Raw genomic sequence first — 23,562 nt, 5'->3', positions numbered from 1 at the left:
GACACCCCCAGGGCCTAGATCCTCACTCCCCAAATTCCCTGGTCCTGAAACCCAACAGTGCCCCACCAGTCTCTTCAGCTGGAAGCTCCAGCACCACCAGCCTGGAATGGGGAGTCACACAAGCTGCCCTGGGCTGGAAAGGGTAAAGTTTCATGGAAGACCATTAGGCTACAACCCCTCACTGAGCCATTCAATAAGCAAGGCAAGGTTTGTGTGGAAAGGAATATCTATTGTCAGAGCACCTATTATTTCTATTTGTATTTATTAAGCCAAGACTGCTACAATCTCAACATGGGAAGATACTGGTGCCTGTTTAACCAGAGACTAATACATGGTGAAGAAGATATAAAAGCCTAGAGGTGGATCAATGAAAACTCTTTCTTCCTGTCATCTCTGCCTTGTGCATCTCCATGGACAACCTTGGCCAATTCTTCCCAGGAGAGCATGCAGTCTGGCCAGCTCTGAAGATGCACACCAAGGCAGATGGTCACTTGGTGTCTCAACAGGAACAGGTGGAATTGTGTCAGTTGGTACCAGGTGAGAATACAGGCACACAGACCTGGGTGGATGGATGATTGCATATGATGGCTCCAGTCAGGCTGGCCAGTCCAGCTCAGGTTCAGATGGAGCAGGTGGACATGGGAGGGGAAAATGGTGTGTCCAGGTCTTTCTCACTGGGTTGTCTGGACTAGGCACCAGGACAGTGGCAACCAGGGGTTGCCAGGTCTGTCCCTTTCTCCCTGGTGGACACAGTCCTGCCTGGTAGTGGCCACCAGCACACTGCCAGGGCTTGGCTTCTCCCTATGGCACCACAGCACAGCACAGGTCCTGCCCCAGCCAGCAGCACTGGTCCATGTGAGCCCAAGGGGAATCAGGCCTTGTAAAAGTTCATTTGTCCTTTCTGATGGAGGTCCTGGGGCTGGACACTGCAGCACTGGACAGTTTCCACTCAGCCTGCCCACACATCGGAATGAGGGGCAGAAGACTCTGACCTCCTGCTCCTCCTGGGCAACGAGAAAGGCAGAGAGAGGCCCGGCAGCAGCACATTTGCAGAGTGAGGAAGAATCATACCCTGGATGCTGGAGAAGGGAGAGCTGTCAGCTGAGATATCAGCACTGGGCAGAAGACAACTGTGTCAAAGGGAATACAAAAGCCTTGAAAATGAGCTCCAGAATGCCTGGAGCAGGGCACTAATCCCCTTCAAGCCCCTTCAGGTGACAGGCACCCACAGGATCTTGCTCCACTTTGCTCCTCGTTAAAGGTTTGTCATTACTGCATTATTTTTAATACACACTTAGAGAAAAGGGCTGACACGCACACCCACCCGTGCACACGCACACAACAGGAAACCATTGCCAAAATATACACTATAGACAAAGAGTCCATTCACACTATGGATATGTACAGAGTCTGTGGTGCAGTCTGGCAGTGCCCAGCTGGGCTGGGGCTGGCAGGGGGGACAGGGTGGGTGCAAACCCCTCAGGGCTTCACACACTTGCCCTTCTTCTCCCGCCGCTGCAGTTTCCGAAGGCGCCGTGTCCAGGCGTCCCGCCACTGGATCACCAGGCTGTTCTTGTCGGCCATCAGTCCGGGCCGGTCCGTGGAGTTCTCGCTGATCCCCATCACCAGGTACTTCTTGCTGATCTGGATCTTGGGGCACTTGCAGGACAGGTCCTTCAGGTGGATCCACAAAAAGTTGTCACCGCGCTTGACCCGCTCGTCACGGCACTTGTAGACAGAGAGGATGTTGATGGTGAACTTGGCCCAGTTGGCCACCGTCTCCATCTCCAGGATGTTCACCTGGACCACTGAGGGTGAAAAGGGAGAGGCACAGTGATGGGGGATGCCTTGCCTTGCTCCCCAAAGGAAGGTTGGGGACAGGAACTGCCCTTCCCAACAGCCCCACCTGCCCCATCCATTGCAACTTTGGGAGGGCTGATTTGGGGACCTCTCTCCATAGGGAGTGTCTCCCACCCCCCGGATGCTTTCATCTGCCCCACCCACGGCCAGCCCTCATCTGCCTCTGGGCCAAAGCCCAGGGTGGCTCAGGGAGGTTGGATCTCCTTACCATAGTCCTTCTTGCAGTACTTCTTCATGTTAATCTTGTAGTTGCCCTTGGCTGGTTTGCAGTAGGAGTCACAGTCTGCAGCAGAAGAACAGTGGGTTGAGCACTGAGGGGCCTGGGGGGGCTCATCCCATCACAGGGGAAGGGGGAGTGTGGTGGAGGGGACGGCAGCAAGACCCAGCCTGGCAGAGGGTGGTGGGTTCTTGACTGCTCCTGAGCCATGGCCTGAGCACTCTTAGGACAGGGGGCTGTTGAGCCCCCAGCTGCTGCCCTGGCACCTCACAGGAGCTGGGGGCTCAAGGACCAGCACGAATGGCTGATACCACATCAGCTGGGAGGAGGAACCAAGGGACCCTGCGTGCACTGAGCAGACCCTGTCACTTGTGGCAATGGTGACCTGCAGGATAAGTCAGCGCAGGGTAGTGGAGGAAGCCTGGGGGCTCCTTCCAGACACAGAGAGGGATGGATGGGAGGAATGTGGGTGAGGTGAGAGTGGCCCCCATGGAGGGCTGGCAGGGGCCATGCCAAGGACAGTCAACAGAACAGCTGTGACCCTGCAGTGCTGGGGGTGTGGGAGCAGAGGATCTGGCACCAGTCCCACAGTCAGCCACACAGGGGACACGTCCAAAGGCAGGTGTGACACCAGAGCAAGGGGGTCATGATCCTCAGAGTGGGGGGGAGCACCCTCAGGGGACAGCCCCTGCAGGGACCTGTGCCCCGTAGGCTCCCACAGGTGAGGAAGGGGACTCGGGCTGTGGGAAGAAGGCAGGTGAGGGAAGCTCTAACACATCACTCCTGTGCCAGGCATCCCCTGCTCAGGCTGCTCCAGAGGGACTGGGGAGGCCACCAGGCTGTCCTCCACTACCCTGCTGTCCCCCAAGGCTCCTGTCCTCCAGGAAGCTTTTTCCTGTGCATTTCTAAAGCTCCTAGATTTGCATCTCAAGCAGAGGGAGGGCAGGGAATGCCTCTTTCCTTCTCCCCAAAGCCTTTGATCCCCACAATTGCCTGAAGCAGCCCTGCTCTCCTTCTTTCTTTACCCTGCCATCTTCCTTTGAACATCTCAATTTGTCTCTTTCCAAATGGCATGTTTTTTTCTGAGCCCATCTTTCTTCTTTTCTCTGCCTTTTGCAGGTTCTCCCTCTGGTTTGGCCCCACGTCCCAGGACAGAGTCAGCAGCCTCTAATGTTGGCTTTGTTTGCAGGTTGCCACAGTGATCACTGGGGATGGAGGCAAAGCTCTGGGGAAAGACGGGGAATAACAGAACCCTGTGCCAAGGGGAGGAGGAGAAAAGAGGAAAGAAAGAAGCCCAGGAGCACAAACTCACCCTGGGCTCTGCTGTTCTCCTCTCTGTCCAGCTCCTTTTTATCTGGGACTTCATGCCACCTGTTCCAAATTTGTCAGTGATAGAAGCAGTGCAGCATGAAGCCAGTTCTTGGCAGAGGAGGATGAGCTCTGATTCCCAGTTCAGCCCCCTGGTGCTGCCCCTCTCCCTGCCTGGGCTGGCAGAGCTGCCTTGGCCCTGCTGCCTGCCCTGAAGCAGCCGAGATGGCTGCAGAGGGGGCTCAGAGCCCCCCATGTGGGGGGAGGCTGCTCAGTGTGCTGCGGTGCTTGGTTAATGCACTCACCCACTGCATCCCTGGGGCGTGCCACAGCCTCAGCCTGCTGTGCTCTCTGGGACACCCCACAGCCCCATCCCCACCCCACAGCCCCATCCCCACCCCACAGCACCCCTGAGCAGCCCCAGCCCCACACACTGCTCTGCCCTGTCCTGCTCCATGCAGGGACTCGGGGCACAGCCTCCCACGCCTGTCAGGACAGGAGCCCCTTCCTCCCCAGCCACGGGCACAGAACCCACCCTGCCCCTGCCCCTGGCACAGCTGGCACAGCCTGCCCAGGGACACCGGGGGGGCATGGCTGGGCTGGGTGATGGGGGCTGGCCTGGGGGGCTCTGGGGTGATGTGGGGTGGGAGGAGGCTGTGGGGCAGCCTCAGCCAACCTGCCACCCCTTCCCTTGGCAATGGGGATGAAGGAAAAGCAGAAAGAAATCCTGTAACTGCCCTGGGCTCCTGCTCACGATTAACAACATAACACTGTGATTCAAAGGAGCTAGAAAATGGTGTTGGGAATTAACAATTTAGGATTAGTTTAGGGATTTTTAAAACCACGGCTTTGTGCTGTGGAGGAACAGTCCTCAAATGTAAAATGAATTCCTGCTCCCCTTATCTAAGAAACTTGGGAAGAAAAATATGTCCAAATAACTGGAAACCTTTCCTTCCCTTGGCCGTGAGCACATGGCCTCCTCCATCACTGGCTGTGGGGCAGACAGGGGTGCTGTGGCTGGGAAGTGGCAGGGCACGTCAGGGCAGAAGGATTCTGCCTTTACCTCCCCAGACTGCCTCTCCCTGAGCATCCTGTCCTGTTCCTGCAGGGTTTTGCCAGGGGGGCTCTGCTCAGGAGCCGCCCAGCCCCAGTCACACCACAGCGATGGAGCAGGGTTCCCTCCTGCCTGGGATGCTGTGTGCCCCATGGGGCAGCTCCACACAGGCCCTGAGAGCTTCACATCCTCTGCAGGGCAGTGGGGAGAGGAGCTGCTCTGGCTGCCTTGCTGCTGTGTCTGTGCAGCTGGATTGGGCAGCCAAGCCCCACGGAAGGGCTGGGGGTCAGCACAGACCTGGCACAGCCCATGGCATGAAAGTGCAAACCCCGAAATGCTTCTGCATCTCCAGGATATGCTACAGCCCCATCCCTGGCACTGCTGCATGTCTGGGACAAGTACAGAGCAGTCTCTGAGACTGAGACATCACTGGGATGTGTTACAGCCCCATCCCTGGCACTGCTGCATCCCTGGGATCCACCACAGCCCATCCCAGGCACAAACATATCCTTGGGACCTGCCACAGCCCCAGCTCTGACACTGCTGCATCCCTGGGATTCACCACAGCCCATCCCAGGCACAAATGCATCCTTGGGACCTGCTACAGCCGCATCCCTGGCACTGCTGCATCCCTGGGAGGTGCTACAGGTGCAGAGTGGGAGGAGGCAGCTGAGAAGCAGAGCCACTGGCCTGGTGTGGGCATTCCCCATCCCTGTGGGTAGTGCACGTGGGAGAGGTGGCAGGTTTGCGCATCTGGTTTACTTCTCTCCTTGAAAAAAAGGAATATTTTGTTTTAAGAGAGATGTAACTTAATCAGGTGCTATGGCTGCAAATCTTTTACTGCTTACTTTGAATTCCCTTAAAACCTTGTTTTGCACTCCATGAGTTTTGTTAATTCTGCTAATGGGGAACGTGGATTTTATTTCTTTTTCCATGAAGTGGAAAATATTTTAAGATAATAATAATAAAAATTATGAGAAGTGGACCCAGGACGTTTCATCACCAAGCCAGTCACTTGCTCAGGCACAGACATCAAAGCTGGACCTCAAAGGCTTTGGAAGACTAGGAAGGCAGGAGAAATCCGGGAAAAGTGAGGCAGAGGATGGCAATGTCAGTGAAAAGCCTGGACACAGCCAGGGACTGAACCCCGGCATGGAGGAGGATGGGGAGAGGGCGGGAAGCCCAGCACCTGAGCAAGGCAGCCCTGAACAATGTCCCCCTGTTCCTGCAGCAGCACCTGCTCCAGAGGCAGGGCGGGAGGGGGAAATGGGGGACAAGGGGCTGGGAGGCTGCCCGAGGTGCTGAGGCCCCGTGGGGAGTGCGGGCTCAGGGACAGCTGGGGCTCCTCAGGCAGAGGGGCACAGGGAGCAGGCAGGGCGTGGGCAGAACTGGCAGCTCTGCTTGCAGGACAAGCACACGAGGGGCAGGTAACCCCGGCAGCACAGCCAGGGCAGCATCGCCCCCATCCCTGATCCCCCAGCCAAGGGAGCAGCACGAACCCCCCTGATCCTCCAGGGCAGAGGCAGCTACATTGCATTAAGGATATTTGAGCTAGAAGCCAGAAATCTTAAACCAACAAAGCCACAGATAAACTGGAGGCAGTTTGAGGCAGACCCGCTCTGCTAAAACAGAGCAAACAACCCAGCTCTCTGCCAGTGCTGTTATTGTGCAGCTGAACAGCTCAGACAGCATTGTGAGACTGTTCCTATTTATAAAGCACTGGAGGGGAGTCACCTTGATTAACTCTGCTCCACGCTGCATTCTCTGTTGGCAATAAACCAGTCCAATCTCTCGTTCCATCTCCCTGTTTTTCCTTTTCCCAAAGCCTGATGTTCTCAGCTCTCTCCCTGCAGGGTGGGCAGGGCAGGCAGCAGAGGTGGTGCTGCTTTGCCCTGTCCCATGCAGCTTCCCCCAGCAGTGGCACCATCACTGCAGCTCAGCACCTTCCCATGGGGCAGGATGTGCACTTCAGGTGTCACTGCTGCCCCTCTGCCTCAGTGAGGAGTGAGACCTGTGAGGATCCAGGCAGGGCTGCCCTGGAAACACCCTGGAAACACCCTCTCTCCTTTCCAGAGCCTCGAGGGGCAGGGCTGTGAGGGCCCAGCAGTGCCCACAGGTGCTGGGTGGGGTGCCAGGCCGTGCAGAGCTCCCAGGCTCTGTGCTACTCCTTGGGGTCCACGTGTGCTAAGCCAGCACCGCTCTGCACGGCACTGCAGGCTCCTCCTTGTGCATCTCCCCTCTCCATCCCCATCCACACACTTCACTCCTGCCAGAGGAACACAGAATCATTAAGGTTGGAAAAGGCCTCCAAGACCATGGAGTCCAACCTTGAACCAAATTCCACCATGCCCACTAAACCACATTGCAAAGGGACAATCTACTTGCTTTTTGAACACTCTCAGGGATTGTGACTCCACCACTGCCCTGGGCAGCCTGGTTCACTGCCTGGCAACCCTTGCAAGGAAGAAATTTTCCCTGATGTCCAACCTGAATCCCCCGTGGCACAGCCTGAGGCTGTTTTGTCTCGGTCCATGACTTGTTCCCTGGGAGCAGAGCCTGACCTCCCCCTGGCTGCCCCCTCCTCTAAGGGAGCTGTAGAGAGACAAGAGGTCCCCTCTGAGCTTCCTTTCCTCCAACCTGTGCCACTTCATCTCCTCCAGCTATTCCTCATCAGACTTGTGCTCCAGACTCTTTCCAAGCTCCTTTCCCTTCTCCAGACCTGCTCCAGCCCCTCAGTGTCTGCCTGGTTGTGAGGGGCCACAAGTTCCATCTCTTCAGCACAGCTCGTCCCTGGCTCTCTCCTGCAGCCAGTGAGTTCAGCACGGGGCCATCCTGGAAAATGTCCCCAGAGGGCTGGAGAGCACATCCCTGGCACACAGCAGCCTGGAAGAGGCTGTTGGCATTTCCCACTGCCAAGGCAAGGTGGCCGTGGTAAGGAGAGCTGGGGACATGGATGCAAACAGAACACTGGCTCTCCTAGAAAGGAGTAGGCTTCCTTGGGATAGATGTACCCCAAACGGGGCACAGGGAAGTTGCTCACTAAATATGGGTGTGGGGAACTGGAGGGGCCCTGCTGTCCTCACAGGAGCATGTGCCATGGGATGGAGAGGAGGATTGTTTGGGATGTCCATTCCAACACACTGGAATGCAGGGGCAGAGCAGGCTCTTGGGGACAGCAGGAAGAGGGGTGGCCCAAGGAGGGAAGGGGCTGCTTCTTTCCCAGCCTTTTCCCCTCCACCTGGCTTGAAATTCTGACAGGGATGGCTGGGAAGAGCCACACTGCAGTGCTGAGGGAACTGCAGAAGGAAGAGGAGGGGAAGGAGGAAAGCCCTGCTACAGCCCTCGTTACCCTGCTGGGTGCATCCTGCAGCTCTGGAGGGCTCAGCATGGTGGCACTGGATCCAGGGGCTGGCACAGCCCTGCTTGGTGCCCCTGGTAAGTGCCATGACACGGTGGGAGCTCAGAGCACTCAGGTGGGACCTTGGTCCCGGGCCAGGCTGGAAGAAGGACCCTAATCCACCAGCACAGGGAGATCCATGCACCCACCCATTGCCCAGCCCCAGCCAAGCCTCTACAGGAGCAGAAGTGAACCTGCAGCTTGTACTGAGATGTCAACCTTCCCTCTCCAGTCTGGGGAACCAGGGCAGCTCTTGAGGAGCTCCGAGGACAATGGCAGCAATGCCTCCCTAGCCTGTGCAAGGCCTGCAGTCTGTCAATGCAGCTGTCACCCTGCTCTGGGTGACCACAGCAGTGACACTGGTCCCTTCATGGTCCAGCTACCCGTGATCCCATCACCCTGCACAGCCAGGACAAGCAGCTCATACCCAGACCTGGATGACGTGAGCACCATGTCACCCACGTCCCAGGGCAGGCCTGGCAGCCTGTGCCCCAGCACAGGGGCCCTGGAGCCTGCCTGAGACCAACCAGACCCTCCATGCCCCAGCACCTCCCAGAGAGCTGGGGTCGTGCAGAGGCCAGGGACACTCAGGAGAAACGTCCTGCACTGGTGCTGATAAAAGGAGGTGAAGCAAAGCCAGCCCCAGGCACCCACGGTGCCATGTGCCACAATCCCTGCCTTAACCTGCCAAGGGATGGCCAGGCCCCAATGGCTGCATCCCTGCTCTCCTCCTTGGAGGTAATGGAGAAAGCCTTTCCTGAAAAAGTCTTAGTCAGTTCCTTTCCAGAAATACACAAGATTTAAAATCTCAGTCACATCTTTCACCAAAATTTGTTATCTATAATTTTTTGCCAAATGGTTTGGTAGAGCTGAGCCCTGCCCCATGCTGTGCCAGGGACAGGGAAGGTGGGATCTGTCCCCAGGTCTCTGGGTGGCACTGAGGCCATGGGCTCGGCCAGGGACGTGGAGCACTCACCTGCAGGTGCCTCTGTGCTGGTGACCAGGGAGGTGGGGTTGATGGCAGGAATCTCTGGAAAAGAAAGGGAGAGGTATCTTAAGGATGAGATCCCCAGCTCTGGGGGTAACAGCTGGACAAAAGCCCTCTGAAAATGGGCCACAAGGAGATTTTGTTGGTCACAAATGAGAAATGATGGCATGATCATTGCAGACTATTGAATAGACCTGGAGGTGCACTAACTGAGCTCGGTAAATCAGGCCAGGCTGCAATTCTGCATTCCCCAAGGGCCCTAGGTGGTTGTGTGGGGATGTGTGCTCCAAGGATGGAGCTTCCCAAGTGCTCAGCTCACCTGAACTGAGTTTGGACATCAGACAGGTGCTTGGCTGATCTCAGCACACCTCAGGCTGCCCAGGGCAGGGATAAATGTGGGAAAAGATAACACTTTCTCAGGACTCTTGGCAGCAAAACCTGGGGAAATTTCTTTGCTAAACTCAAATTTGGGGAAGAGCAGAGAGAGAGGAGCCAGCTCCACCAGTCACCTGCACTGCCACTGCTCCAGCAGCCTAGCAAAAGCTGCAGGGTTGGACATTGTTCTTCTGCCACTTAGGTCAAATTCAAACCCACTGTGACAATAAACACAGTTTTATGCTGACCACAGGCTCTGGCCTTGCCCCAAAAGTGACCACACTCAGGGCTCAGCTGGGTGGGGAGAGCATGTGCTGTATCCAGCAGAGACCCAGCAGAGCTGTTTCACCACCTGGAAGCACTGACCCAAGGGGTCACCCAGAGCCTCCTGCGCTGGGGCAGGTGAAGCCCAGGTCACCACAGAAAGGGATCAGAGAGTCCCACATGAGCACCCCCTGGAGAACACCCATAAGGACAGTCAGCCTCTTGTCTGAGCCTCCCACCCACCACAGACCATCCAAGGGGAGTGGGGCACCAAGGAGCGTCCCCTGGGGCCCGTGAGGTCCCTGAGTGCAGGCGAGGGGGCACTCACTGATGCAGGGGGCCACGGGCGAGCGGCTCTGCTGGTAGCCCTTGGCGCAGCGGTTGCACGTGAGCCCGGTGACGCCGTCCTTGCAGGGACACTGCCCCGTGGTCTGGTTGCAGGTCTTGCCAGCTGCACCGACGGGGTGGCAGTCACAGGCTGGGTGGAGAGAGAGAGAAATGGGTATGTGAGAGGGGAGGCACAACACAAACCCCAAACTGGAGCCAAGGTGCAGTCCCAGAGCGGTGAAGAGGAGGGAGACCCTTCCAGAGCACCACTGCTGGGGCTGGCACAGCACAGACCCAGCTGCACCCGTGGGTCTGGACCGACTGTGGCCCCACATGTGCTGTGAGCAGCATAGGCAGGAGGGCGAGTGGACAAAGGGGTGGGCCAGGGTATGGCCTTGCTGACAGGGATGCTCAGGAGGAACACCTGGAGCCTCTGCAATTCCCACAGGTGCCTGCAGCCACCGGCTCTCATTTATGATCTCATTTGACTCCAGGGAGATGTTCCTATGGCAGCAGTAAAAACCATTTTCTCTACTTGCTCACCTTCCTCTGAGCTTTTCAGTCCCTGGAACTGAACCAACACTGGGTTTTTACACAAATCACAAACCTTGTTTTGGTTTTAGAATGAAGCAGGTTTTCTCAATGTTTCCCAAGCTCATAAGCCTCGATGCCCCTCCTGGAGGCCCTGGGCAAAGGATGAACCCACACCTTTCTACCTCAGTCTCTCTAGGACAAGCCACACCTGAGGTGGGTGAAAGTTGTCTTTGCTCTCAGAAGAACGCTCCATCATGTCACACTGGATGATGGACCCACTGCGGGTTGTCTGCATAGAGGGATGTGGGAAGGAGATGCTTGCTCAGAGGAGAACCTTCCCATCTGCTTGCCTGGAGCTGGGCTGGCAATGAGCTGGAGAGGTTATCTTGGCCTCCATCAGTGTAAGAGTTGAACGTGATTTCAAAGCAAAACAAAAACATCTCCCCCAGCCACCCCCAGAGCCCCCTGATGTTACCGTTTCCCTAATTTTCACCAGATGGGACTGGTGGGAGCACCATGGCACTTGAGCCCTCCTCCTGCACAGCCAGAAACCAGAGCGAGCAGCCTCTAATGGGGACCAGATGCTCCATCCTTATCAGATCTTGGCTAGGACGAGAAGCGGACATCTTTCTGACAGGAATATTTTGGGGGCTCAGCTGTGATAACAAATGGCAGCGAGCAAGGGAGTCTTGGCATGACACAGGGCTGTTGGAAACACAGGGCCTTTCTTGGGCCCCAGTGGTCTGTTCCTGGTGTAAATTTTATGGACAGACATAAATCTCAGCCCAGTCAGGATCCAGTTCATCTAAGCTGATCTCTCTGCATGTGGTGGAAGGTGGATTTCAGCGACGCCGGATGTTTTACCCAGATCAGTAAGGCAGCTGTGCTCATCTTAAGTGCACAACCAATCAGCGTCATCGGGGTGTGAGCTTGGTCTCTTCCAGACCAACCTCTGCCCACTTGCCCTACCACAGTGGGATTTCCCACAGTCCCACAAAAATACACTGTTCCCTCCTGTTGCCACGGGATGAGCATCCCAGGCAGGAGCGCTGTCCCTGATGGGTCCCGCATTGCAGCGCGGTCCATCTGCAGCTTTAGCATCTCTGTCCTTCCTCATCCCAACAAAACCTGTGGAGGGGCTGGCTCAGGGAGCCCGTCCCAGCCTCAGGGAAGGCAGGGCTGGGGGCACGTGCAGCTCTGCACTGCTGCCCACACACCAGGCCCTGCAGCTCCCAGCCTCTGGCTGCCAGGATCTGGCCCACAGAGCTTGAATGGTGGATTAAGTCACTACCTTGGAGCTTAACTCATCAAGCTGTGCTTGCCAGAAAGCATGTCTTGCACCTCATTTTGAGCGTATTTTTGCATCTTGAGGCTTAGCTGCTACTGCTTCACCAGTTTTCATTGGAGAAAGGCTCACGGTTTACAGCTTTGTTTAAATTACTGGGATTAATGCGCAGCCATCCTTTATTTGACTTTTCAATTAGCACCATTGAATTAATCCTGAAGGTTGCTCTGCCTTTTCCATCCTCCCAGCTTTTCTATCCCACAGGGTCCAGCAGTGATGCTGGCAGTGGAGGGAAGCACTCCTCACTCACTGGCCGAGGGCTCTGCTCAGTTGGACGCAACCTGCCCTGGTATTTCTGTGCCTATTTCCAGGATGCTGCATCCCAGCAGAGGCAAATCATGGTCGAAGAGTTATTTAGTAACACATGCTGGCGTTTGTTTAAATAAGATGTAGTAGTTCCTGGCCTCTGGGTTAGTGATTTGCCTCCTGAATATTAACAGAGCCATCTGCAGCCTGGTCTAGTGGAAGGTGTCCTTGCCCATGGCAGAGGATTGGAACCAGGTGATCTTCAAGGTCCCTTCCAACCCAAACCAGTGTGTGATTATATGAGCATCTGCCTTCATTGTGATGCTCAGCCTCTGCCCTGGGCTAGCGCTGTGGTAGGTGCACAAACCTTTGTTTAAGCCCACTGTTGCCATCCCCCTGCTCCCTGCCTGCTCTGAACACTGAGACGATCCTTGCCTTGCCTTTTCCTGCAGGAGTGTAGATACCTGAACTGCAGGTATGGGACACAGCTTTGGAAAAAACAAGCCCAAATTGTCTTGTCACACCTCTGAGTATTTATATGCCTCTCTGGGAGCAGCAGCTCTCCATTGCCAGCACCTGGGACCTTGCTGGTCCTCTAAGGAGCTCCCAATCCCAGCAGATCCACCTCCACATAAGGAAGGGGTGGAAATGCTTTCTGCTTTACTGAAGGAAGGGCAGCCAAAGAAGCAGAAGCATCAGAGATTTTATTACTAACTCTATTCTCCAAGGGAGAGCCAGGAACAGGCTCCCCAGACCCAGGGTACCACCTTTGCTGCCAGACCCTCCTCAGCATATGCACCATGGCAGGGGTTGGCTCTGTGTTCATCTGGCTCAGCTGAGCTTTGCAGCACTTCCCAAGCACAGCAAACCCTGCCAGCCCTCTGTGAGCAGCATCCCCCAGCCAGCCTGGCAGAGCCCTGCCTGTGGCTTGGCACAGGGACAGGGGTTTGTCTGAGGGGGCACCTGTCCCACTCCTCTGCTCCTCTGCAGCCCAGGCACTGCTGGCTGCCATTTCTCCTGTGCTGAAGCATCTGCACTCCCACCATCCCATCAAATCCTGGGCATCCTGGGATGCTTTGCCCACCCTGTCCCCTCCAGAGGAGCCACCTTGCATCAGAGATACTTTCCATCACTGCAATGCTGCACAATTGCTGCCCTGAGAGGGTGGTGGAGCACATGCAGGTGGGAGCAGCCAGGCCCCCGCTGCCTCCCCCATTCCCTGCAAGGAGGACTTGAGCCATAGCCAGGTGGGAAACACTGCAACCTGCAGCTGCCCTGCTCCCACAAACCACGCTATATTCAGTAATCCTCCCTGGTCCCAGCCGTATCCAGCCTGCTTTTATAGGTTTTGGCATTTTTTCTATTATTGCTCGTTGGTAAGTGCTCTCTTTCCCATCTGGAGCAGAAACTGAGCCCCTCAGTGCCCAGAGAAGTGGTGCTGGGGGCCCTGGAGAGGTGAATGACTGCAGGGCATCCACTTTGCTTGGTATTGTATCAGTTTTGGAGCAAAAATAGAAGGAGCTGGTCAGAGAATTACAGAATATCCTAAGCTAGAAGGGACCAAATATGATCATTGAATCCAGCTGCTGTCCCTGCACAGACCCCCCAGCAATCCCACCCTGGGCATCCCTGGCAGTGCTGTCCAAGCTCTCCTGGAGCTCTGGCAGCCCCAGGGCTGTGCCCATTCCCTGGGGAGCCTGGGCAGTGCCAGCACCCTCTGGGGGAAGAGCCTTTCTTGATATCCAACCTAACCCTCCCTAACCCAAAGAAAAGCAGGAACTGTTCCTTGGGGAGGGCTGGGAGGTGAGGGGCTGCCTCAGGAGATGAAGGGTGAGGTGGAGGCAGCACAGCCACCCCGGTGCCTCTCGAGTGTTGGGGGAAGCCGGGGCTGCCTGCCAGCCCTCAGCACCTGACAGAATCCTCATGGAAAAGAGAATTTTGCTGCAACTGCCCCAGTTTGGTGGTGCTGCAGCAGGAGCTGGGGTCTGCTGCCATCCATCCCTGGCCTCAGCAGAGCCAGGAGGCCTCCCAGGAATGGGACACAATCTGGGATGCTGTGCCATAGACCACTAGGATGCACGCCTTGTCCTGCCTCCTCCTCTTCCTCTCTCCCAGTGTCTCCCCTGCATCACCCTGAGGATGCTGGTCCCTGGCACAGCTTGGGAGCTGGCTGACACCTGGCACAATTTGCATCAGTGGTGTGGTGCCAGGGGCTGCCATGCCCACAGCCACAGCTGTGGCATGGCTTGGCCAAGGCCATGGGGTGGAACAGCTTGTGGACCCTGGGAACACGGGCTGTGAGGGGGACGTGTCAAGTCAGCTGCTTGGGTTGTTGGAAATGATTAGCTCAGTTTGCTAATGAGCTGTTTGCAGGTAGGGCTCCTCCTGGCAGTGCCCCCTCAGCCCCGCTCCCGCTGTGACACTGCACGGACATGGGAAGTTCCTCCCTTCACTCCATCCTCTCAAGCACTCCTGGCACTGGCACACACCAGGCAATGGAGGGCTTTCCTTTATTATATCCCAGCCTGAATGAGCCAGACCTCCAACACCACTAATGTACCTGACAGGGGAGCCCCAAAAGTCAAACCCTTCAATTTGGGTCCATGCCCACAATGTCAGTGGTCCAAAACCAGCACCAGGAATTCCTGAGGCCCTACATGAACACAAGAGCATTGAGTTCTTGCAGAAGGGAAGGGGCCTGGTGCCCACGTGGGGCAGAATGCACTGGAGAGAGATCTGAGAGGGACCCTGTGCTCCCTTCCAGGAGGGACTCACGAGCAAAGACAGAAAACCAGGGACCAGCCCCTGAACAGCAATGGCTGACTTCCTGCCCATCTGATGTTCCAGTCTGGATCTCAACAGTCTTAGGGACAGGCAGGGTGATTTCTTATCTCAAATACTTTGGTGAAACTATTGTTTTGAAAAGACTCCACAGACAGGCTGAGCAGGGAGAGGAAAGAGGAACCAGGCAGGCTTGGCCAGGAGTTAGGAGGAGGGAGAGGAGAGGTACAGGTCCCATGATGTTTGGCACAGGCTAGGCACCTTGAGAGGTCAAGCTGCAGTTTGATGGCTTGGAGCCAGTGTGGCTCCCGGCCAGCTCAAGGCCAGTCATCAGGAGCCACAGTGCTCAGCATCTCCCCAAAAACAGATCCCAAGAGCCATCCCACAGCTGAAAAACACAACGTGGGGTCCAGCCCCACGGCCCACCTGGGAGATGTGAGCATCCCCAGCCCTCCAGAGCAGGGAACCCATGCTCCAAGAATGTCTATATCCCAGACAACATCCATATCAGAGACAGGTTTCCAGCACATTTAGTCATGTCTGCTTCAGCACCTCCCCAGCATCTCTCCAAACACTGACCAATGGAGATAGTAACTGCAAACACACCAGAACCCTCCCAGGCTCCTGGCAACCTGCTCTCTCCCTTCCAGTGATCCTCCTGCACCTCGAGTTGATACTGAGCTCAAAGTGCTATCCCTGCCTGGTGCCCTTGGGGTGGCAGAGGAGATCGGGGTGGTGGTGGTGGCTGGAGCTGACCTGCAGCTGCCAAAGTGAGCAGAAGGAGATCCCAAGGACGGGAAGGGAGAGCAAGGAGACCGAGAGAGAGATCCTGTCCCTCCTGTGCCCCCAGGAGCCCCCAGCTTACCCTTGCAGGCCTTGCGGTCGGTGATGGCCTTGCTGAGGTCGCGGTAGAAGCCCTCCTTGCAGTAGTGGCAGTGCCTGCCCGCCGTGTTGTGCCGGCAGTTGAGGCACACGCCGCCGCTCTTGCGCCCCGACAGCTTGAACAGCTCCATGTTGAAGCGGCAGCGCCGCGCGTGCAGGTTGCAGTTGCAGGCTGTGAGGGAAGGGGAGATGGTGAGGGCTGCAGGTGAGATTCAGGACCTCTGGGGGGGCTGGAGCTGCCCTGGTGTCCCCCACTGCATGGGGGTTGTGCTGGGACGGGGATGGACACAGCACAGCACAGCTTGTCCCAGCGTGCTGTCCAGATGTGCAGCACCACCACCCTGTGGAGCCGGTGCCATGGGGTCAGGGCAGAGGAGGAAAGACACGTGTAGGAGGAACTGGCACCACTCAGCTGAAGGGAAGCAAGTGTGGGATAGGGGGCTGCAGCTGGGAGGTTTGGTGGTGCCATCTGAGCACTTGCAGCCCCATGGTCCCCTCTGCCCCTTCCCTGGCAGCTACTCTGGTGACAGAGCCCACCCGGCCTTCCAGCAGGACCACCCACCTCATGCCAGGCTGTGTGACAGCCCTCCCCTGCAACCGAGCCCCCAACTCTTTATGTTTATGGCTCTATCTTGTGTGCACGAGCCACACACACAGAGAAACCCACACAGCAGCCCCTGTGTGCTCACGTCCCTGTGTGTGCACGCACAAACATGCACGAGCACACGTGCACACAAACACACCCACAAACACATGTGCACGCAGACATGCACCAAAACCCCCCCAGAGATGTACACGTGCCCACAGGCAGGCACACCCAGATGTGCACAGAAACATCTGCACACCCTTACATGTGCATGCAGAAATTAGCCCCGGGAAGCACACAGCCCTCCCGGCCGGCTCCATGTGTGTGAGATAAAAAGGCAAAGCACTGCCTATTCCAACTTAACACTCTTGCAAAAAGATAATGGGAACAAGATTTCCTCTGGCAAAACGTGGCGCCCTGCTCCCCCAGCCGCGGCCCCCTCCCCGTGCTGGTAAATTGAGGTTGGGTGAGAGCTTTTCCAGGCGCACTGTGAAATTCATTAACGTGTCGGCCCAGATTTAACTGCCTGGCCTGGCTGTGTGAAGTTGCCTCCCCGCAGCCGGCGGAGCTTCACCCGCACAGATCAAACACGGCCTGGCCTGCCCCGGCCACGGGCACGCTGCAGGGAGAAACAGCAAGCCCCAGCCATAACAACGAGGTTTTTGGAGGCATGAGTTGAGCAGAAGGTTAGTGCCAGCACACTCAAACCTCGGCTGCCCCCAGAGCTCCCCTGAGTTATGAGATTAGTGAGAAATCACATGGCAGGCATCAAAATAACACCCAGTGCGGCTGTAGTGCTTGTTGCTTTTGAGCTATTTTCTTTTTCCCTGGTGACAGTGGAAAATAGGGATTTTTAAGGCAAATTCTGGGTTGTGGTGTGTGGAGGGAAAGCAGCAAATACTGCCCAAGGCCCCAGGTAGCAGAGGATGCTTTTGAACTGGGGATGTTGACATTCAAACAGGCTTTGCCAGGGCTGGAAGAGACACAGTGAAGTACCCTGACAGCCAGGGTGCCCTTGCAGGCTCCAGATAATGGGACAGGGACAAGACAAGGTGGGTTTTGCTACAGAACTGTGGCAAAGGAGCAGTTTTTGGGAGGAGAGGGCCCTTGTTTTCCCCTTGCAGCACTGAAAGACAAGTGGGGTCATCCCAAAAGGCAGTTCTGTGCCCCTCTTGGAATGCCCCCCAGCACCCTCTGGGGAAGGAGAAAGGCTGGCAGCCCAGAGGGGAGGCGATGGGCAGTGGAGGAGAACTCTTGGGTAAATGATTTGCTGCCCTCGGTGCAGGTCCCTCTCTGCCTCCAGTTTAATTGGTGACAGAGTAACTGGCGGGGCCTTCTCCTGGCATCATTGACCCTGGCACATCCTGCTCTGCCCCAGAACATTTCCCTCAGGATGTGCTGCAGACCCTCTGATGATGCCAGGAGCTGGTTTGGGGAAGAAGCCTGCCCTGGTGGCCCAGCATTGTTCCCTCTCCTGCAGGCATGGTGCTGCCCGCTCTGGGCCGTGTCGGCAGCTGCCAAGCCGGGATTCCAGAGCCAACGGGGGAACCTGGCTGGGCCTGGCCACCCCGGCTTGGGTGGCTGTCCCCACTGGGGACAGGGTCACACCAGCACGCATGGCAATCCCCTCACGCCCTGGCGCAGCCATCCAGAGCTAATCGGGGCAGACAGGTCCCCCCTCACCCAGCTAAATACTCTCACTGTTCCTCAGTACTGAGGCACTTGTAAGCTCTGTCTGTCTCCCGTTAATCACTAATTAAAGGCTTGAATGTTCCCTGCTGTTTGGGGTATTAATAAGAATTTAATTGCACAGTTTGGGGCTAATTACCTGGTAGTTCGCTTCCGCCCTTGTACAGTATGCCCAATTAAACAATCATATGATCAATTAAACAATCACAAGATCTAATAATTTGCAATAATAGACTAATTTAAACGTTGACACCTTGCAATGGAGCAATCTTTTGTCTCCCTTTTGATGATGTTTGAACCCCTTCCCAGGCCCTGGCCACCCTAAAACCTCTCCTCCTCCTCCAGGGTGCTGCAGATGTAGGAGCCTGGAATGACAGCACGAGGGGCTTTGGGACAGAGACTCTGGCAGGGGACAGGCAGCACCATGCACCGAGGCACACGTGGGGCAGGCGGTGGCACCCGCAGGGCAGGAGCAAGGCTCACCGCCCCTACAAGTTCCCTGGGAATAATTAGGGAAGGCAGCCGGATCAGCGAAACCCTAGACCCGCTGCTGCTGCTGCCAACCCGCAGCGGATTTGAGCTACGCCCCTGCTTTGGCTGGAGGAGAGCCTGGCTGGGACACAGGGCAGGATGAGGCCGCACCTCTCGGTTCTACGGCAGCCGAGAGCAGAACAGCCCCTTTCCTCTCATCCACACTGTCCCTCCGTCCTGGGGAAGGTGCTGGGGGAGAGGCTGCCAAGAAGCAGCAGCAGCAGCAGGAGAAGCCCCCAGGGGCTGCGGGAACAAGGCTGAGGCACTGCAGCCCCATCCCGGGCGGAGCAGGAGTCAGGATGGTCAGACAAGTGTAAATCTCCTCTGAGGCCTGGTTGCCTTCCCTGCACTCCAGATTCGCTGTGACTCGGAGGGGGGGTGTCCAGACAGGGGTGGCAGGGCCATGCTGCCCTCCTGCCCACCTCCCAAAGCCAATCGCCCTCTCCCTGTGCTCCAGGAGTGTCCAGACAGGGGTGGCAGGGCCATGCTGCCCTCCTGCCCACCTCCCAAAGCCAATCGCGCTCCTCCTGCGCTCCCCGGGGAAGGAGCGCGGCTGGCGCTGCCGGGCACTCACTCGTTTCCAGCACGTCTGCTGGGGAGCAGGTGCAGAGAACCCTGTCAGGGGAACTCCCAATGGGAGGGAAAATGTACAGGAAGGGGCACAGGGCACAAGGGAATTACATGTGATCCTCCAAATCCCACCACCGCTGCCGGGATTGGTGTTTTCAGGCACCGACATCCCGGGTGGAACACCACATCCCTCCCACGAGCAGCCTGCGAGGTTTTCCCAGGAGAGCGCCACCCCTTCCCCGCCGAGGCCCCGATCAAAGCGAGCCCCGGGCATTATCCTGGTGCTCCGGAGAGTGCTCCTGCCGCGGCGGCCACAAAGGGAACAAGGGCTCCCGCATCACCAGCGAGTGCATCAATTACTTCCAGTGACTGCCTCGTGCTAATCCGCTTCCCCTCCTTCCCCGGGCCGGGTGTTTGGGGGCCGGGCTGCCCCCAGCAGCTCGGGGGTGCGGCTGAAACCGGCAGCGGTGGAGGTGTGAGTCTGCAAGGATAAAGATGGGGGGTCCCCGGGATTCTGGCAATCCTGCTCCTGCCAGCCCCTCTGTCGGGATTATCCTTCACACAGCCTCTCCCAGGCCAAAAGCTGGGGGGATGCATTGGTGGGGACACGTCCCTCTTCCCTGCCCTGGACACACAGAGCATCCCATGCTGGCAGGGCAAGCTCCCTGCGGGTCATGCAGCCCCTGGGCTGTGTCAGGAGAGCCTCCCGTGCCTGCGGGCGATGATCTCCAACCAGCAGGCACGGGGCCGTGCGCTCTGCGGCACAAAGCTGGCACGGTGCCCTCTTGCCCAGCCAGCAGCTTGGCAAATCCACTGCCACTGTCCTGGCTGCGACAGCCCCCAACCTCCCTGCTTGCCAAACTCGTGCTGACCCCCTCAGCACTGCAGCACAGCGATGTCCCCACGAAGCCACAGCCACCCACGGCAGCCGGGCTGGGGCTGTGCCCTGTGCCCGTGCCCAGACCTCGGGCAGTCCTTGCCTGTGTCGCCTGCGCGTTTCCCAGAGGCACAAATTCTACTGAAACAACAAATGATTGTCCTCACCTCCAGCTGAATGGACACATGTCCCAGCATCGTGCCATGCCGTAGGACATCAGCTTGGCCCCGTGCTGGAGCAGGCAGAGACTCCCATGCACTGGACTGAGAAAAACAGAGTGCTGGGGAGCGCAGAGCCAAGAGCTGACACACCCCAACATGACCTGAAGCTGTACCAGCCCCATGGATCCATTCTCATGCCCGTTCAGGGCGCTGCGATCCCCCACCCTGCCCCTGGGCTGTCACTGAGCTGCCAAGCCCCTGCATCCACCCACTCTCCTCCTCTTCCTCCCCCCTCCCCAGCCACGTCCGACATCCACCACCACGAGCCAGCACCAGCGCTGTCTGACCACAGGACAGAGTCCGAAACCCCACAGCCCCCAGGCTGAGCAAAGGGAACTTCCCGGGCAGCCTCTCCTTTTAATTGGTGCTAATTGCTGCGTCTGTTCGTGCTGGCTGGGGAGATGTCATTGTTGAAAGGCACAGAGGGGAAGGCTCGGGGAGCTAATCCAGCTTTCAGCCGCTAAGCCCTTCGAAGGCGGGTGATGGAGAAGCTCTTTCAGGTCCCTTCAGAGAGGGCACAAAGCCCGAGAGAGGGAAGGGAGAAAGAAGGAGAGCGAATCAACAGGAAAAAACTACTTTCACACGCGGCTCGGGGAAGGGTCTTTGTGTGCGGGGCTGTCGGGGGGGTGAAGGGATGGCGCTGCGGCCCCGCCTCCCCTTCCCTCTCTCGTTTATCTTTTCAGCTTCATCTGCCAAAAGGGTGACGCAGCTGGGGGCTGGATGCTCAGAGCAAGGGACCCTCACCCCGCCCTGGACGAGATGGACAGAAAACCTGCAGATGCTACTCAAAAATGAGCCTCCTCTGGTTTAACCCCTTTTGTGCCAGCAGAGCCACCTCCACAGCTATCGTGCTGCTTTACTGGAGGATGTGGCAGTGAGGCAGCTGCAGTGTGGGGGGCACAAGGGAGCAGCCAGTGGGGTGAGGTCCTCCTTGTGTCCTGGGGGTTTCCGTGGGCTCACACACCTGCTGAAGGCCTCCCCTGCCTGACCTGCAGCAACTCTGGCAGGGTGACAAGGGGAGGGTTTTTTCTGAGCTCCAAAACTCATCTTTCTGAAACAAGTGGAAAAACACAAGGGCTGACACATTCCCACAGGGCATGAGGTGGCTTAAAGCATCAGCTCCAGCACTTGCTTTGAATCCACTGCCATTTTAGCCATTCTTAGAAGAAATCTGCTGTAACATGTGTATATTGAAGCGGACAGCTGGGTTCTCAACAAGACATCGATCACAAATACTAACAAGTCCTTCTGACCTCTGGCACATCCACTGAGCCTTTCAGAGGCTGATTAATGGTACAGCTCTCCCTTGTCTCCATCTTCCCGCCACCCCCTGAGACCTGGGCTCCTGTCCAGGAGGAGCAAAAGGCTGTTCCTCCCTCTCCCAGACATTCACAGGGCTCTGGCATTCCCCAGCTCCATCCCAAAGCAGGACAAAAAACAAAATTCTCCACCAAAATCCCATAAAGATTCATGAGCAGGAGAGCCAACTAATACCCGTTTGATGTTTTGGAAATGTTTCATTTTGTGACAATATTTTTAACTTAGAAAAACCTTTGCAAGGACAGACAAGCTAGACCACCACACAGACTGAACATGAAGGATGAAATTTCAAACTGGGAACCCCAACCTCTGCCAGGCTTTTCTGCCTGCTCCCTGTCCTCAAGCACATCTCACAGGGAACTGCTGCGATTGACCCTCCAGCCCACAGACAGCTAGTTTGCTGCCCAAGGAAAAAAATCCCAGAGGGGCATCCCACACTGAGGTCTGCTGACTGGCTGGAAGACACCAGTGATTTTTGGGAGGGTTTTGGTGCTTTGGCTCATGGTGGAATCACTGCATTTCTTACAGGACAAGTGCAGCAGAGACAAGGTAGACAGCTGAGCCTTTCCCAATCCTCCAGCACAGGGGATGCTCCCCAGCATCTCTGGACAAGCACACTCCATTGCTTTGGCTCAGCACCTATCACTTCCTACCCTGATGACCTGTTTTAGCATTTCAGCCCCAGAAAACAGAAACGTTTAAAATGCCTTACCCAGACACTCGTTGGCCTCACGGGCAGTAGCGCGCTGCCAGGGCCGGTCGTAGTGGAAAGGCTTGCAGCGGTCACACTCGGGCCCCTCTGTGTTGTGCTTGCAGTCGCACACCAGCTTCTGCTCCTTGTCCTTGACGCAGCGTGCCGCGTGCCCGTTGCACTTGCAGCGCCCGCCGACCTGCAGCTCCCCCACCGCGTAGTAGTAGGGCGTGGAGGCCGTGGCGCCCTCCTCCTCGCCCACGTCCCGGCTGCTGCCCAGCTCACGCAAGAGGTGCGGGCGGCTGAAGACCACGCGGATGTCGGTGGCCGTCACCCAGTCCTGGAGCACGGGGCTGCTGTCGAAGTCCTGGGCCGAGGGTCGCCCGTCGAGGGTGCTGAAGGCAATGAGCCCCCCGGTGAGCGGGTAGAGGTCGGTGAGGCCGTCGGTGCATAGCGCCTCCTGCTCGTTCTGCTTGGTGACCGTGGCTTTGCTGGGCTTGCCGTAGATCTTACGGCACTGGGAGGAGTAGTACTGGTAGGGCACCCACGTCTTGCCGTAGTCCATGGACTTGAGGATGGCGGTGGACTCGGGCCGGGGCGAGCAGAACTGGAGGCTGACGTAGACCACCTCAAACTTCTTGCCGAGGGAGAGGGTGAGGGTGACGTTCTGGGGCGAGTGGTGGAGGGTTTCCGAGCGCCAGCAGGTCATGTTGGAGGCGGTGTTGAGGTCGGTCAGGTAGGCGGGCGGGTGCGCTCGGCGCGGGTCAGAGGCGTTGCAGTGCCGTGTCGGGGGCCGCCCGCACGTGCTGGAAGCTTGAACCTCCTTCCCGAAGGCAGCGTTGACAAACTCAGGGATGCAGCGTCGAGGAGCCCCGCTCTCATCATAGCAAGGGTCTGGGGGGGTCTGCTGGGCCACAAAGGGGTTCACTGTCTGGGACAGGCCCAGCATGGCAGTGGTGAGGAGCAGACGCAGGAGCTGCAGGACCTCCATCCTTCTGGGGAGAGGGAAGTGGCTCCTCCCTGAAGGAAGAAGAACAAGAGTGTGTGGTATCAGCAGCGTCATGGCCACAGCACCACCCGTATTGGGAGGGCTGGTAAAGGAAAACTCCCCCATGTCTGGTCTGTCACCTGTACCCATCTTCCCAACCTGTACCCACTGATGCAGTATCCTGGGAGTGGGACAGGAAGACAATTACTTCATGTTGCCTCATCCATACCAATCCCTCACTGTTCATCAGCAGGACTGAAATACCATGGAAATGGGAAAAGGGCCTGAGCTTTGGGTGCAAGGGGTTGAAATTGGGGTACAGCCCTTCCCTGGCCTCTTAGAAACTGTCCTGTGGTGACAAGAATGCTCCTGTCTGCCAGCAGCCCTGGGTGTCACACAGTTCAGAGACTGTTACTGCATGGCTGACAAGGGCTGGTGGTGGGGAAGAGTTAGGGGAGATCTTTCAGATACAACGGGAGCTGCAAATCCCAAGTTATCCTCCTGTGGCACA

General features: G+C 57.1%; 1 protein-coding gene across 1 annotated transcript; it reads right to left on the bottom strand.

Annotated features, from left to right (window-relative positions):
• Positions 1-1,330: 1,330 nt before the first annotated feature.
• Positions 1,331-23,069, bottom strand: NTN3 (netrin 3). The gene is made up of 6 exons (XM_059484612.1): positions 22,085-23,069; positions 15,562-15,750; positions 9,792-9,941; positions 8,813-8,866; positions 2,069-2,143; positions 1,331-1,808 (listed from the first exon to the last, which is right to left on the bottom strand). Exons 1-6 carry the CDS (start codon positions 23,052-23,054, stop codon positions 1,480-1,482), a joined length of 1,767 nt encoding a protein of 588 aa, XP_059340595.1. The 5' UTR covers positions 23,055-23,069; the 3' UTR covers positions 1,331-1,479.
• Between the last annotated feature and the right edge of the window lie 493 nt (positions 23,070-23,562).

The sequence above is a fragment of the Ammospiza nelsoni genome, chromosome 17 (assembly GCF_027579445.1).
Source record: "Ammospiza nelsoni isolate bAmmNel1 chromosome 17, bAmmNel1.pri, whole genome shotgun sequence".
Classification (NCBI taxonomy): domain Eukaryota; kingdom Metazoa; phylum Chordata; class Aves; order Passeriformes; family Passerellidae; genus Ammospiza; species Ammospiza nelsoni.
Note: the sequence above shows the minus strand (reverse complement) of the source record. Positions and strands in the feature narration are given on the sequence as shown.